Source organism: Spermophilus citellus (genome assembly GCF_964194105.1).
Source record: "Spermophilus citellus genome assembly, chromosome: 9".
Classification (NCBI taxonomy): Eukaryota; Metazoa; Chordata; class Mammalia; order Rodentia; family Sciuridae; genus Spermophilus; species Spermophilus citellus.
This window is the reverse complement of record NC_138191.1, coordinates 108,632,572-108,650,433: the sequence shown is the minus strand read 5'-3', so window position 1 is coordinate 108,650,433 and position 17,862 is coordinate 108,632,572. Positions and strand designations below refer to the sequence as shown.

At 35.1% G+C, this 17,862-nt stretch overlaps 1 protein-coding gene across 7 annotated transcripts in view; it reads right to left on the bottom strand.

Annotated features, from left to right (window-relative positions):
* Window positions 1-17,862, bottom strand: part of SCMH1 (Scm polycomb group protein homolog 1) — a 189,939-nt gene that overhangs the window by 111,183 nt on the left and 60,894 nt on the right. For 3 of the 7 annotated variants that reach the window (XM_081308957.1, XM_081308956.1, XM_081308951.1), the window contains exons 3-5: window positions 11,738-11,806; window positions 11,259-11,282; window positions 657-727 (exon numbers count right to left, since the gene is read on the bottom strand). In XM_081308957.1, the coding sequence (XP_081165083.1) occupies window positions 657-727; window positions 11,259-11,282; window positions 11,738-11,806 (164 nt within the window). Of the gene's footprint in view, window positions 1-656; window positions 728-1,593; window positions 1,737-11,258; window positions 11,283-11,737; window positions 11,808-17,862 lie in introns of those variants that run through there. The other 4 variants (XM_081308953.1, XM_081308954.1, XM_081308952.1 and 1 more) reach the window with 4 other exon arrangements.

The window sequence follows — 17,862 nt, the reverse complement described above, 5'->3', positions numbered from 1 at the left end:
ACTCAAAACTTAAAAGTGAAATGTTGACAGAGAAAAATAACCATTGAGTACTAAAGAAAGACAGATGTAAATAACTTCCTGATGTTAAGATCTGTTTAGCATAAGTACACCTTTTCATCTATCAACTTTATCCATACTGACACACTCAACATCACATGTGCGCTTTCTCCAGCATTTAATTCTATGGCGGAAGCTCTGGATGACCTCTTATCAGTTCCCGAATGTTTCCCAGTGGGACTCAGTGTCAACATTCTTAAAGGAAGATAAGATTGTGACAAAGTTATTGAGTACAGAGAAAGGAATACTGGTCCTCTTTCAAGAACTGTCTAAGGGCTATAAGTCTCCTTCTTATCTGTTTGAATTGAAAGCTACAGTAAAAAATAACAAATTTTTTCAGTAACACAGAATGTCCTCAAGGAGGTGAAGAAGAAGGAAAGGGTGTTACTTGGGATGAAGTTGGGGAAAATGTCTACTGCTAAAACTCATAGTGACCAAATTTTACTTCTTGAGTTGTGGTCCTCCCATACTAGTTTACTCTGGGGACCTCAGGTGAACAGTCAAAGGGCTTCTGCCCTTTGTTTATTTAGGAACCAGAAAAGAAAAACAAAAGCAAACTACCTGCCTCCCACCTACTAATGATGTTGAGAATTAATTACCTGCTTGAAGCAATGGACAGGCGCTGGGACTGAACATGTTTCTTTTAGGTATTTGTCCCAGGTAAAATGACCTGTAAAGGAAATAGAAATCTCTATCACAGTCAACTTCCTAAAAATGCTTTTGGGATATAATCTATGCTAAACATTAAGCCACTTGCAGACTTCTTTTGAGCATAAAGATTTTTTTTTCCTGTTTGGGCTACAAGGAGTATTAGGGAGAAGGATTTAGTTGACATAAATGGATCATTTATTAGATTAATGTTTTAATAAAATCATGGTTTCAAGATGTCCCAAAGTGTTCTCCATGTTAGTCTCTAAAGTAATCCAAAATTCCAAAGCAAGATATACAACTATCTTAAAGAAGTGCCCAGGAAGCTCATGGAAAACAGAACAAAAGAAACAGAAAGGGAGTGGGGAGATTCCTTCTGAACAATCTGATTCCTGGAATGGCCCTTTATTACAACCAATGACAGATTTTAACACCCAATGTGGTTGGATTCTACCTTCTTGGCTTAGAAAGAATATGAAAGAAAGGCATCTGGACACATGAGGTGAAAGGATTTGAGGGGAGGGGAAGCCAGAGGAGTGAGATGATACTTCAGTCCTCACTCTTTAAACTGGCTTTCTCTCACCTATCCCTACCCCACTCCCATCCCAGTCACAGCTGTATTGCTTTGAGGTACAAAATGACAAAGGTCTGGTAATCTAGAGAAAGTAGGACGTGGGAAGCGTTTATGATGACAGTAAATAAGAATATGTCTTTCAAAGTTTAAAAAACACTGCCCTAGAGAAATAATCTTTAAGGTGACATCATGCTGGGGTCAGAAAAACATGGTAAGGGACAGGCTATTAAATACAGATTTCACTGGACCAAAAAAGATTACCAAGTTATTTATTTAAAGGTTAAACCAATTACCAATCTCCTCCTAATACCCACCTAGAGGTGACCCCATGATGGAGCAGGGAAGGTCCCAGAGACTCTCACAAGCTAAAACACTGTAGCAAACCAGCATTTCTTGAAGTTTCCTCTGTAGTGGAGCAGCACAGGGCCCCTTTGGGCCATGCAAAAAGCACTAGATGCTGGGAATAAAAACGAGTCACTGAATGATGAAAACTAAAGCACTCCAAAGAAGATGCCAAGACTTTATACTCTATTGATTTTATAGCTTCTGTTTAAAATTGGTTCCTTTCCCACCATCATCCTTAATTAAGCCAAATAGATTTGGCCAGAAATTAGTCAGTTCTGAAACATTTCATGAATTAGTCAATGATTAATCATCATGACCAGACATAGTCCATGGGTAAATAAGTTGATATTTCCTGACGTCAAGATTTAAAGAGGTTATCAGAATTTAATAAAGAATTTGCTCTTAGCTGAGAGGGTCCTAAATCAAGAACTGAATACATGTCATAACTGTTCACTATTAGAAAAAGAAATCATACAAATAATTATTCTATCCTTATAAATTAAAAATTAAATTAAATAGTATGTCTTGAATTTCAGTGAATTGAAACTCTTAAACTCTTTTATTTAGAGCAGCATGTCCAATATAACTTTCTGTGCTGATAGAAACGTTCTGTATCTGTGCTGTCTAGTAAATTAGCAATAGATACATGTAATTTCTGAACAGTTGAAATGTAGTTAGTATGGATAAGAAACTGAGTTTTAAATTTTATTTGATTTTAAATAATTTTAATTTAAATACCTATATGTGGCTAAGAGCTAATGAATTGGGCAACACATGCCTAGAGGTTTGATGAGTTCTGGTTAATTGCTTATATTGGCTTGAATTCTGACTAGAAGAACCCAAGAGACTTTCGTTTTAAGAATTACCACATCATTAGTGATACCACAATAATTAGAATATTAATTATAGTTCTCTATTACCGAAGCACATGGAATCAATTCCTGTGCTATTGGTATACAAGCCAGAAACCTCAGACATTACACCACTTAGGAAACATCCTATTAGAAACTAAATGAAAAAGAATTTCTTTATTAAAAGCAGTCTATCCACAATGATACCTAGACTGATATTTTTCTTATACTTGACTGCTCAAGCTTAGTCCCTTAATCAGATGTTATGGATTAGATATTAAGTGTCTCCCCAAATCTCATGTGTTGAAACAATGCAAAGAAAGTACAGAGGTGAAAAGATTGGCTTATGAGAGCCTTAACCTAATCAATATATTAATCCACTTGAATGGATTAACTGGGTGATAATTATAGCTAGAGGCAGTAGGTCACTGGGGGCTTGTATTTAAGGTTTATATTTTGTCTGTGGTAAAGGAAGCTCTCTTTCTGCTTCTTGGTGTTCATGTCCTGAACTGCCTTCCTCCACCATACTCGTCTGCCATGATATTTTGCCTCATCTTGGGCCCAGAACAATGGAGTTGGCCATCTATGAACTGAGAGCTCTGAAACCATGGGCCCCAAACAAAAATTTTCCTCCTTTAATTATTCTTGTCAGGTCTTTTGGTCACAGAGGCAAGAAAGCTAAGTAAAACATCAGGTAAACTGCAAATTAAGATAGTTCTTATTGACTCAATAAGAATACTTGAAAACACTTACTACCAATGCCTACCACAAATATTTGCAAGCACTATGTTATAGACAGCAAGGTATAAACCAGGAGTTGGTGAAAACAAAATAATAAAAATTTTATGTTTTGCAGCTCATATAATCTATGTCACAACTACTATGCTATTGTGTGCAATAGTAGCCATAAGCAATATGTGAATGAATGAGCATGGCTATGTTCTATTAAAACTTTACTGACAAAAAAAGGCAGTGGGCTGGATTTGGCCCCAAACAATAGTTTGATAATCCATGGTCTAAACAATTGATACCAAAACCATAATCATAGATTTTTTTCACTCACTTGAACAAAGTTTAGGACCCTGTCTTCAGAAGTTCTCAATGAACAGGGTTCAAGTGTGGCAAGAGAACATGTATTTTGAAAGGCTCATTAGGTAATTCTAATTAAAACCTGTGTATAGAAACTATTGGTGTAGCTGAAAGAACATGATATTTGAAGTCAGAAGATGTTGGTTCAAGTCTTGTTTCTATAGCTAACAATCTTGGGGGAAATTACTTAATCCTTCCACACCTCACTTTACTTATCTGAAAAACAAAGATAATACGTATCTCGTATGATTGCACATACATTTTTCACTTAATAATATTTAAATTCCTTCCAAGTACAAAGAACTGTGTTAAATCTTATGGGAACAAGATGGATAAAGTTCCTAAATTTATAGAGATTTCAGCCGAGAGATAAGCAGATATAGTAAAAAAGTAATAACAAATATTCTGTTACAATTAAGACAAATTTAATGAGGTAATACAGATTGCCTTGAGAATGTAGTACAGGGAAATTTGTTCCATACTTGAGGTCTGAGATCATTGTGAAAATAAATATTAACTAATTTTGTATAATGCTTTGTGAACACACATAATTTGAGTGTTTTCAATTATTCTAACATTATAATTCAAAGCATTCAATATTATCACTTGATCATTTTCAATAATTTATTCAATAGATGTTTGTTTAACATCCGCCATGAGTGAGGCAATATAGCTTGGGGTCCCTACCCTCATGGAATTTACATTCTATTATATAATGAGACACCATTAACACATAAATAAATAAAATAATAAATATTTGAAAGGAATAAAATGAGGCAATGGGATGAACTAGGAGATATCTTAGTGAAGTTGTGGACATATGCTCTACAGAGGAACTCTCTAAGCTGAGACATTATAGATAAGAAAAAGCCAGTCGTCTTATTTATATCACTGAATAATGCTTATGAAATTGTTTTCTAAATTCTAACACAGTGTGAGGAGTAAAGATTTGTTCCCAGGACGTAGGCTCCCTATTTACCTCTCTTATTGTTTCTTTTGCTGAGAAAAAACTTTTTAGTTTGGGCAAGTCCCATTTGTTGATTCTAGTTATTAACTCTTGTGCAATGGGTGTCCTATTGAGGAATTTGGGGCCCGACCCCACTTCAGATAGAGCCCTAATATCCAGAGTATACAAAGAACTCAAAAAATTAGACAATAAGATAACAAATAACCCAATCAACAGATGGGCCAAGGACCTGAACAGACAATTCTCAGAGGAGGACATACTATCAATCAACAAGCACATGAAAAAATGCTCAGCATCGCTAGCAGTCAGAGAAATGCAAATCAAAACCACCCTAAGATACCATCTCACTCCAGTAAGACTGGCAGCCATTAGGAAGTCAAACAACAAGTGCTGGCTAGGATGTGGGGAAAAGGGTACACTTGCTCATTGTTGGTGGGACTGCAAATTGGTGCAGCCAATTTGGAAAGCAGTATGGAGATTTCTTGGAAAGCTGGGAATGGAACCACCATTTGACCCAGCTATTCCCCTTCTATTCCCTAAAGACCTAAAAAGAGCATGCTACAGGGACACTGCTATATCGATGTTCATAGCAGCACAATTCACAATAGCAAGACTGTGGAACCAACCTAGATGCCCTTCAATAGATGAATGGATAAAAAAAATGTGGCATCTATACACAATGGAGTATTACTCTGCATTAAAAAATGACAAAATCATAGAATTTGCAGGGAAATGGATGGCATTAGAGCAGATTATGCTAAGTGAAGCCAGCCAATCCCTAAAAAACAAATGCCAAATGTCTTCTTTGATATAAGGAGAGTAACTAAGAACAGAGTAGGGACGAAGAGCATGAGAAGAAGATTAACATTAAACAGGGATAAGAGGTGGAAGGGAAAGCGAAAGGGAAGGGAAATTGTATGGAAATGGAAGGAGACCCTCATGGTTATACAAAATTACATACAAGAGGAAGTGAGGGGAAAGGGAAAAATAATACAAGGGGGAGAAATGAATTACAGTAGAGGGGGTAGAGAGAGAAGAAGGGAGGGGAGGGGAGGGGAGAGGGGATAGTAGAGGATAGGAAAGGCAGCAGAATACAACAGACACTAGTATGGCAATATGTAAATCAATGGAAGTGTAACTGATGTGATTCTGCAATCTGTATACGGGGTAAAAATGGGAGTTCATAACCCACTTGAATCAAAATGTGAAATATGATATGTCAAGAACTATGTAATGTTTTGAACAACCAACAATAAAAAAATTCTAACACATACCACACTACAATAACATTTATCATTAGGAAAATAGGGCCTGCACTATGAAGGGACAATTTCTTACAAATGACATAAGAAGCCTGTAAAATGTAAAGCACAGGAGTTCACCTAGTTGGATGCTTGAATCCTCTTTTCTAATATTTCTTCATTCAACAAATATTTATCAAACACCTATTGTATGCTAACCCTAGCTCTAAGCACTGAGAATATATGGCCAAGAGCAATAGAGCAAGTCTCTGTCCATGTGGAGCTTACACTCTAATGGGGAAGAAAGATAATAAACAAGATGTTTGTTAGTTGGCATTCTGGTCACATTCTTTTACAAGATCTCTACTTTGTTCCACGTAAGTGTAGAATTCAAATGCCTGAGAGCAATAAGGAAAATCAACACTTTTAGATAAAAAAATCCTACTCCAAAATTACTGTTTAAATGATATTCCACTGTTCATATATACCATAATTTATATAACTTAACAACAAATTTTGTTAAATACTATTATTTCATTAAGTGGATACTCTTTGAATACTTTTCAGATTATCTTCTTAGGACAAATTCCAGAGTAGGATTAATGAACAAAGAACACGAATATTTTAAATTTTGATATAATACATGTTGCCAAATAGTCTCTGGAATGATTATACAAATTTCTATTCTCATCAGAACTGCATGAGAGTGTGTTTCCCACACCTTTCCTAAACTGTTTTTTTTTTAAGGAAAAGTTAATATTTTCTTTACTTAAATTAATTTAACTGGTTCTTCTTCGTTATATATGATAGTAGAATCCATTTTCATAAAATTATACAAGCATAGGCTATATCTTTTTCTAATTAGGACCCCATTCTTGTGTGTGGGCATAATCTTTATAATTTTGATAAATATTATCAATGAAAAAAGTACTATTTATCTTTTATTTATAGTTTTTTGATTAATAAAGTTAAAGCTCTTGTTTTTACAGTTATCATCTAGTTTACATTTTATTTTGTTATTTTTCTCCCGAGTTAATTTTTTATTTTCTCACAGATTCTGAGGGGTCTTTGTCAATGAAGACTATTAATCCTCTGTCTGTCCTTATACTGAGGATGTATGTCTCAGTTTGGTAGGGTTTGCCTTTAAGTTTCTCAGTCTGTTCTTTTATGGATTCTTGGTTTTCAAACCATAGTTTCCTCACTTCAATGTTATAAAAAAATATTAGCCTATGTTTCTATGATTTCTCTGGTTTCATTTTTTTTTAGTATTTGATCTATTTGGAATTTATTTTATGAAATGAATGAGAAAAGGTTCTAGCTTTCCCTTTTTACACATATTCAATAAATGTGCTCGAATATCATCTACTGAATAAATCATCTTCTTCCTACTTCTTTGAAATGCCACCTTGATCTTATATTAATTTCTTATGTATTCTTAGATCTATTTCTGGACTCTATTCTGTTCCTCTAATTAGCCTGTCTATTCCATCATGAGAAGCACTCAGCTTCACATCATTTCATAACCAATTTAAATATCTGCTACAGCAAGTCTTTTTCATAAGTCATACCTTCAATGCTATGTCTTCTTGGCACTTTTCAGATGATTTATAAATTGTGGCATACCTAACATTAATAAAAACCAGCTATTTAAAAATGTCTAAAGCTATAAGATACACAGTCATTCATTCTCAAAACATTGCTCAGAACCCTTTAAAATTAATAGCTTTATATTTTTAATGGATCACTTCAAAATAAAACACCAATCCAAAAAAAATTCTGAAAACAAATAATAGAAACTGAATTATATAATTAGTAACCTTTTAATCATACGAGACAACATCCTAACTAAAAGTCAAGAACTCATCAAATACCCTGATTGAAAAAGAAAGGTTTCAAGTAAAAACTCAGCTCCTAGTATCAATGCAACACTTTTCATTATTATATGTTTCTGCCAGCTAGTTTTAGTTTTAAAAGAACATGCACACAAGAATCAAAGTGATTTAATATGTACAGTCTTTCATCAAATTCTCAAAGGTTGGAGAATATTGGGTAAAAAATATGTTCAACTATGATATTGCTCCACTAACATTTCCATGTAGTTTCTTCTTTGAAAAAGGATGAAAAAGAAAGTCACTTTATTTTTATTTAACAAAGAAGAAATTAATAGAAGAAATTAAAAACTTTTTATAGGTTCAGGCAGGTATCCTGAAATGAAAAAGATTTGGATTTGGGAGGCTTCATAGATACAGAATCACAATATGACTTAAGAGTTTCCTTAAACAACTTTTGGCTTTATTTGCCTCTTATGTCTGCCATGTCGCCTCTACCCATTGAATGATACTTAGTAAAAATGTTACTTTCTTTGCAAAACCTCTGACTTTTCTTATATTCCAAGAACAAATCCTATAATTTCCATATTTTCTATAATATCTTGTTTATGCCCCTACTGTCATCACATCCTATCATTATAATTATTTATGTGAGCTCTTTGTGGATAGGAAATATATTTATTCATTTTTAAAATCTTCACTGTTTTATACAGTGTTTGAAACTTAATGATAAAGATTTAGTGAAAGTTTTTGAAGAAAAGCAGCACAGAAGTAATAGTCCTAATCTTGACTGGACTAGTAAAATCACATGTGGGATATTAAATTTCATCTGGGAGTTACTTTGAGACAGATACAGCAAAGCAGAGTTGAAATGGTGACCTGTGGCAAAGAGTCACCTGAGGATCAACTGAAGGAATAGTTCATGACTACTTAGCATTAGAAAAAAAGCAAAGTCTCAGAGCCATTTTCTCATCCATGCAGTTATCAAATATCAACAGTATTGTGCTGGAGACATAATCATGATCAAATATTGTCCTTGTCCCTTGAAGAGCTTTGGTCTAGTGAGACACAGAGGCCAAACAATCCACTATAATATGCTATGGTAAGGGCTACACCTAGAGAGGTGGTGGGTATTATAGGAGCACCTGGAGGGTTTGTGGAAACGTGCAAAGAAGTCATCTTTAGGATCCTAAGTAACAGTGTAAAAAGATAAGCAGAAGCCAAAGAGAAAGGAAACTTTGTTTTAGACAGGAAAATAAAAGCATGTATAAAGGCTTGGAGGTGAGCAAAAGGAGTTCTACAAACTGGATTTTTTGGTATGTTTACTGGGTAAAGTTTAAAGAAAAAGTAGTCTAAGAAAGCAGTTGTAGATAGAAGCACTGTTCAGATATCAATGCCTCCCACACAATGTTAATGAGAAGCAAAAGTGATGAAGGGCTTAGGGTGCAGTCATTCTGGTTGCAGGGTGAACAATGGACTGGAAGGAAGGTATGGAGGCTGGAAGCTATGCCATTAATAATCTAGGTGTGAGATGATAGTGGCTTAAACCAGGAAAATGGCAGAGCAGCAGTGACAAACTAGTTCCTACAACTGCTTTCTAATAATCAAGAGACCAGTGAATAAAAAATAGGCTAAACCTGTTTCATACAGCCCTAAAAGTTAGAATGTGACTAATATAAATTACAAAGAAAGAGATTTTTGCCCAATATCTATCTAATATGAAGCAATCTACCTGAGGAGGCTATAAGTCCCCTGCAACTTGTAGAGTTCAAGATAAGACATTTTATAAGAAATTCAAAATGTCAAATTTGAAATGCTGGGCCAGAGCAGCATTTCCAACACTGAAGTTCCACAGATCTACTAAATTTTATTTGTTTGATATTTGGGGCTGTTCTCTCTGCCTGATGTAAAAAAAATAAAATATGTAGTATTAAGTCATGTCAAAGGCTATGCCTGTGCTAACCAGTACTCTCATGAGGAAAACTACACTTTCAAATTTTAACATCATTTGTCAACTGATATATTTTATGTGAATTGAGCATCCATGTTTCATAATCCCCTCTCAATAAATAGATTGTTTACATGCCTAAAGCTGTCACTGAACTACAATTATTACTTATATGAGCAACAAAACTAGCAGCAGCTATCACTATCTTCCCTTGGCATGCCAGACTAGCACAGCATCTCCCATGTTCACTACAGCCTGAAAAGCAGGTTTTGTGCTCATTATAAAGATAAGAAAATGGGCTCAAAAATATTAAATAATTTGCCTAAAGTTACTAAACTGCTAAGTGGGGAACAGGAATTTGAACCAAGTCCTGCATGATTCCTATGTCTGAGCATTTTCCCACTATTTATTGGCACCTTAGAAATCTTGAAAAAGGTTTTAAGGAGCAATAAAAATAAGTATCATTTCTTTATAAAGTGCCAGGTACTTTTACCTGCATATTTTAATTTCATTAATTTCTTCAGTTCACTCACATTCATAATGCTTCACTTTGAATGTTAGAAGATCTGACTTAAAGTCTGAGTAAAATCATTGAACAGAATGAAAGTCAAAACAATCCTCTACAGTATCTGAAAGTTTTAAAGGATTTTTGCATGATTTAGTTCATGCCCATCTCCTTTACAACGTGTGAAGTAGGCAGAATGGAATTAACCCTATTTTACAAATCAGAAAACTAAGGATTTAAGAGTAACTAAGTGGCAGAGCTGGCTCTCAACACACCCAGGAGGTTCTGACTCTTAGTATTCTACTTTATGTTATGCTGTGTGTCAGTGGGCAATGGGAAGTATCATGTTACAGGAATAAAAGGCAAGAAAAAGCAAATAGACAATAACAGGCTGAACACATGTAATTACAGTAACAAAATATACCAAAATACCTGAACGGGGGTGGGGATATAGCTCAGTTAGTTGGAAGAATGCTTGCCTTGCATGAACAAGGCCCTGGGTTCAATCCCCAGCACCACACACACACACACACACACACACACACACACAAAATTTGAACAAAAATTCATAAAGGTATCAGGATACCAACATTAAGGTAATATGTAAAAAGATTTTAAAGGATTCTAAGACATTAATATTAATGTTTATGTAAAAACCCAAAAGCTGATTGAGAAATATTGGTATTAGTTTTATTCCTCAAATCCTAATCCTGAAGTATACTATACAGTGATAAAAACCGAAAGAAGTATCAATCTGATTTGTTACCTGATAACATTTTAATATTTTAGTTTTAATTTAGTTCATACACTTAGAAAATCTTTAGGTTTAATTTCAGTTCAATTTATAATTAATTTCTTTTGGGCAATTCCCACCAAACTTTGGTTTATGACAGTGGAACTTTGTTTAGTTCTAGTTGCAGTGCATTAAGAAGTTACTTCCAGTGGGGCTCAGTTTCCTTTTCTCCTAGAGTCTACATAATCAGCCACACCCCCTTCCTTTTTGTTAGCTTTGTCTGTGACCTCCTGAAAAGTAGGACTTGATGTGGCACTGAGATAAATTACATTAGGCAGGTGAGCACAGAGTTCATTGGATTATGAGATGGAGACACATGGAATTATCTTCCTAGTAGAGTAAAACTGATTACAATCTTATCCCAGGTTTAGTAATTCCCTTTATTTAGCAGAAACAAGAAAAATATCTTACCTAGCTCCAGGATGTCACCAGTTTCTATTAAACAAAAAAATGTTATAGCATAGGTCATCATGATAAACATACTGAAATGACAGAAAGGTGCAATTCTGGAGTAAAATAAGGGTTTGAAAGTTTGTTTATCTGATTACTTCATTTTAAAAGATACTGAGTTTTATTAGTTAGTAGCTGCGGCAGTACACTAAACTTTGCCTTCCTCTAGAGACTAAACTAATAAAAACTATGAAAACCTGGAGGGACTGAGCAACAGTGCCTAAAGCTCTAAATAAATTTGGGATTATTTATAAGAAATGTACATTTCCAGATTTTCAGCTCAGAATAAAATGTTACTTTTTATAGACACCTTAATAATGACAATATTTGCTTTTTCTTTAAAAAGTGAGTTATTTATAAACTCAGACTTCTAAGAACAAATGTTTTATGGTAAAAAATGTCAAATAAAACTTTTTCATGCTAGATGGCTTTTTTCTTACCTTGATATTGGGATGCAGACTCTGATAGGTGACCATATTTGTATTTTCTAACTTCATTCCAGTTTATTACTGCAGGAAGAGAGAAAAGAGTCACGTAGAAAGAAAACACAAGATTCACTACTTCTGAATTTAGCAGTTTCCATTAACAGTTTTTAACTAAGTCATCACTTTTGAGATTGTATTTTAGGAAATAATGCAAATAGAGACAAGAATGTTGTAATTAAAAAGCTTTAGAACTGCTTATAGTAACAGAAAAGAGGGAACACCCAAGTGTTCAGAACAGAAGATTGATTCAGATTCAGCTGTGTAACCACTTGGAAAAATATTTTGAAGCTGTTAAACTTTTACAAAGGCTAAAGAATAAATGGGAAAATGTTAAATTGTAATGTTATTAGGTAAAACAAGGGAATAAAAGTTACATTCATAAAATATCACAATTATATTAAAAAAAAACTAAAAACAAAGAGCACCCATGTAGGTGAACTGTGCCCTCCCAAATTTCATATTGAAGTCCCCACTCCCCAGTACCTCAGAGTGTGTATTTGGAGAAAAGATCTTTGAAGAGGTAGTTAAGTTAAAATGAGGTCACTGAGGTGGGCCCTAATTCAATATGACTGATATCCTTATAGAAAAAACAATTGGACAGGGCCAGAGAAAAGATGGCATAAAGACAGAGGGAAAATATGGCCATCTATACCTTAAGAACAAGAGGCCTCGGAGGAAACCCTGCTGACACCTTGATCTTGGACTTCTGGACTCCAGAATTATGAGAAAATAAATTAGTGTCATTTAAACCATCAACTTGTGGTCTTTTTTATGGCAGCCCTAACAAATGAATACACTTCTTAAAAATTATCACTAAAAAAAAATGGAAGTAAACACAGCAAATAAATATACGGGGTGGTAGTACTGGATCCCCTTTATAATTTCTAATTATAGAAATTAATTAGATGTAGCTGAACTTCAGCCCTACCCCAAGAAGAAGTATTTTTAATTCCTCACACAAACTAGAGGAACCTGGAAAGCAGTGCCCAAAGAAGAAAAGGAGAAAACAGCTACATTACAAAATGTACACTGTTTAAATACTGCCATAAATTACTCAGTGTATCAGGAAGTATTTAAACAGTGTACATTTTGTAATGTAGTTGTTTTCTCTTGTATCAGTTCCTAAATGAGAAAACAGCAACTGATAGAATTTCACACATAATAAAAGAAACCACTTATTTAAAAAATTTCAAAGCATTCTAAGAATAATGGCCATGTTTCAGAGTATATTGTGATATGTAGTTTAATGTAGTATGACATGTATGATACTATTTAATAATCAAATTTATTCCTCTTACACAAGCAATGTCTTTCTTCTCTGGTAGTCCCTTTCCCATTTAGTAATAACAAGTCAGAAATCTGAAATTCTTCTTAATTGTCTGCTTTTCATTGCTTTTGGTTCTCAAATCAATTGGTTATCCAATTCTGCCAGTTCTATCTCTAAAATGACCAGCTCCTCTCTCCCATCTCCTGGATGGAATCAGTACAGCAACCTCTGAGCTTATGTATATATTCTTGGAACTTGACAAACAGAAAGCACTTTTTAAAAACTCTTTGCCAAGTTTTGAATTCAGATTTCATTATCTCTTCCTTTACTCAATAAAAAGTTTCTTAATTCTTGTGTCTTTTCTACATACAAATCAACATTATTTTTCTAAAGTACAGATAAGATAAAATATGTCACTACTCCATTTAAAAGTCCTAAGGGGCTGGGCACAGTGGTGCACAACTGTAATCCCAGCAGCTTGGGAGGCTAAAGCAGGAGGATTGCAAGTTCAAAGCCAGCCTCAGCAATAGTGAGACACTAAGCAACTCAGTGAGATTCTGTCTATGAATAAAACACAAAATAAGGCTGGGGTTGTGGCTCAGTGGTTGACTGCCCCCGAGTTCAATCCCCAGAACCAAAAACCACAACAACAATAAAAAGTCTTTAAGGATCATACCCTAAACTGTGACCAAACATATAAACATATTCCCACTTCTCTCTTCCAGATATTTCTGGATCTAGGACAAATGTTACTTTATAAAAATTTTCTGGTAATGCTCCTAAGAAAGAAAAGTATTAGCTCAACCTTGTACCTTTATGCCTATCACAGAATGCTACATCTAAATACTTACTAAGCAGTATCTATTCCTGGAACTTGACACACAGAAAGCACTTTTTAAAAAATCTTTTTACCAAATTCAGAAACAGTTATGAGTGAGAGAAAAGTTATACATATGAATAAGTCAATATTTCAATGATGCTCTCATTAAAACTCTTGTAATATAGAGAATGGTACTTAACTAAAGAAACCACTAACGTTGGATAGCAGTTATTCATGTTAACTAAGAATAACAGAAAACAGAGCATCTAAAACTGCAGATAATATAAAAGTCATTCATATTTAGCTTTATCTTAATTTTTTACAACAAATATACTATTTCAATCATACTAGGTTAATATTAAAAATGAAATTGCTATTATTTAATGGGTAGAGTTTTAAGTTTTGCAAAAAAAAAATGATCTATAGATAGATGGGACTGATGGTTCCATAAGTAAATGTCTTTCTGAATTTTCTGACCAGAAATGCCATGGAACTGTACACTTAAAAATTAGTTAAAATGGAGAGCTGGTGATATACCTTAGTAGTAGAGTGTTCATCTATGTGTGAGGCACAGGGCTCAATTTCCAGCACTAAAAAAATTAAAATGGTAAACTTTGTTATGTATGTTTTGCTATAATTTTAAAAATTAATCTTAAAAATGAAATTTTCATTCATGGATGTCAGGGTAAGGTAAGCTCAGAGGTTGCTGTACTGATTCCATTTCAGATTTAATTAACATCTAACATTACCTGATAGCAGGCCAGTGCCAGTGATTTTCATATCTATCACCTCAGGTATTATCAATATCTTTTTGAAGATGAGAAATCTGGGGCTCAGTAAGTTTAATAGTGTCATGGAGGGGAAGATGTAGTGCAGCAAAAGCAATGAAAGATATATAATAATGGTCCAAAAAGGGAGTAAATCCACAATGAAAAATGGAATTGAAGCAACAATGTGAATCCTGCTTAGTAAGATTCATTCATTTTACAAATACTTATCTGGTATTTGTCAGTCATGATTCTAGATACTGCATATATATCACTGAACAAAAACTGCATTCTACTGGGGTTCTTACCAGGGGTTTTGATTGGAGGTATTTGAAAAAGCATTTATTGTAGGGAAGCAGATGTCAGAGACTTTCTGGCAATGAGAACTTTCCTGTGGAAGCAGAAAGGCTGGATGACCACTTATCATCAAATGTATAAACTTTCCTAAGCTGAGAGGGAATTTATGGGTTGAAAAAAAAAACACTTCTAAGATTCTATTAAACTTTGGGATTCTTGTTCTCTAAGTAACAAATAATATTATGGGAGCTGAGGTAGTAGCAATGAATCTATATCCCATGTGTATATATTTATGTTTGATTAAGCACATGTGTTTATCTTATTAACTATTCATAAACCTGTATTATGTGATATTTTCCTTTATATCTTACGTATCAGAATCAATTAAATGAATGAAAGAGCACTTCCTATTCTATATTGTTCAGTTTGACATTTAAATCTCATTTCCAACTCAGTATTTTCAAAACAACTCTAAAGTCTTTGCTACTTCCTTACTGAAATCACATTCATCAGGAGAGAAGATGGCAGAGTAGAGGCGGTTGCTTTCCAAGCTGCTCCATGGTGGGGGACCAAGAAAGTGGATAAATAGCTTCCCAGTGAGATAGATGAAAGTGGGATTTTACTAGGATTCAATTCTGAACACTCAGAACAGCTTGGGATATATTAAAATAAAGAAGGAAGCACACCACCACTGTCAGTGGCTGCCAGAACTGACCACTGTGAGCAAAGCAGGGAGGGGGACTAAGGAAACATGCATTGTAGGTGGCATTGTGGCATCTGGTACAGAGAAATCAGAGATCAGGGACACTGCTGACGGATCCAGAGGGTGTGCTATAGGAAAGACGCCTACTGTCTTTTGGTTGTCTACAGAGAGCTGAGGCAAGAGCTACCTTGCCATGAGGCTGTGGCAGCTGTGAGGAGCAAGTCCAGGAGCCTAGACCTGGAAAATCTGAGCTGGGTCTGAAAAACAGACCTGGTAGATGCCTGTTGGCATGACCCAGAGTATGCCTAGGAGAACAGGAGAAAAATCAGGCAAGGACAGTGTTTTATCCCGGGGAATATAGGTCATAGAGACCCTAGAGCCTGGTTTCCTTTCCCCCCTTTGAATCTGGTGGCTTGTAGAACCAGCTGGGACGGTGTGACTGTGCTTTCCAACTGAACCCAGGAAGCCGGGAAGGGCAGGGTGTGTGGGTGGTGGAGGATTGGCTCCTCCAATGCATGAGTGGAACCCAGGGGAGACTCCAGGCGTGCAGTCTCCCAGCATGGATCAGCAGCTGCCCAGGTAGTGCTCTGATTTAATATCTTTAGACTAATTGCCATTCAATAAAGCACCTGGGACTTGTCTAGACCCAAGCCTGGCCTTCAGGAGCTCTGCCTACGGGAACTCCTCTCACAGAACTCTACAGCTACCCCACCCTGAAAGTGGAGAACACAACACTCAAACCCACTTTATCTCATACTGCCAGAAGGGGAAGCTAAGAATTTTTGAACTTCAACTGGCAACTTGATGAACAAAACAAAAAGAGGAAGTATTTGACAGCCTGTGGTCATTTCTCTTGTGCATAGTACATATGCACAAGAAAAAAAGGAAGGAGGGACATTTGGGAATAGACAACGAACACATATTCTCATTGACACATTTGACTACTACAATGGAAACAGTTCCTTAATTTTTCACCAAGAACTGTTTTTTTTCCCTTTTCTTTTTCTCTGTTTGATTGTGTTCTGAATGGTTTATGGACATTTATACATACATATATTTGTCACTCTTTTCTCATTTCTAGCATTTTTAAAGGTAGTTACTTTTCATGGCTCTGTCTTTTGAGGGTTAAGGTTTTTGATTAGTATATTTTGGTTTTATTTTGTAGAGTTCGTGGTTTTTCACTTATCTGTTTCCCTTGATTTTCTTTCTCCCTTTCCTTTTGCTAACAGCCAAATTCAATTATTTTCTCTTTCAATCTTCCTTTAATTTTTTACTTCTATTTTCTTCATTCCTCCTTGATAATCATAACAACCTACATCTCTTTTGCATTCCTCCTATTGACCTTTTGAAATTATAATCCCTTTTTTCTATTATTTGACTGCCATACATTTCTATTTATTGTGCCAATTAACATTGTAGATGTCATAGTAGGGATTAAGTATTTAGTTTAATGCTGTATATTGTTTGCATTGATTGTTATTATTTGTTTCCCACTAACCTGGAAACCTTCAGGGACACTATAAGTTCATAAAGTAGAAATTCTGTTGCCTCAGATTCATACTGATAGATAGGTAGACAAACAACATGAAAAAGCAAGGTAACAAACCATCCCAAACAAATCAAAATACCTTAAAAACAGAATCCATTGACACTACAGCAGATGAAATGCCATTGGTTTTGGTCAGCATTTTTGATGCTGTGACTAAAAGATCTGACCAAAACAAATTTAGAGGAGGACCAAAACAATTTAGAGGGGGAAAAGTTTATTTGAGGTATTACAGTTTCAGAGATCTTAGTCCATAGAAGGCCATCTCCATTCCTCAGGGCGTAAGGTGAGGCAAATCATCATGGCTAAAGAGTGTGGCAGAGGGAAGTGGCTCACATGATGATCAGAAAGCAGAGAGATTTCTACTTGCCAGATACAAATATGTACCCTAAAGCCACACCCAATGTCCCACTTCCTCCAGCCACACCCCACCTGCCTTCAGTTACTACTCAATTAATCCCATAAGGTGATTAATTCATTGAGTGGGTTAAGACTCTTACAATCCAATCATTTTTGCTCTGCACCTTCTTGCATTGTCTCACACATGAGCTTTTGGGGAACACCGCACATCCAAATCATAACAGCCACAGAAGGAATTTAGAAAGTTCATAATTAAACTGATCTATGAAGTAAAAGATGTAAGATGTAAGGAGTGAAATCAGAGAGAAAACACAAGAAGT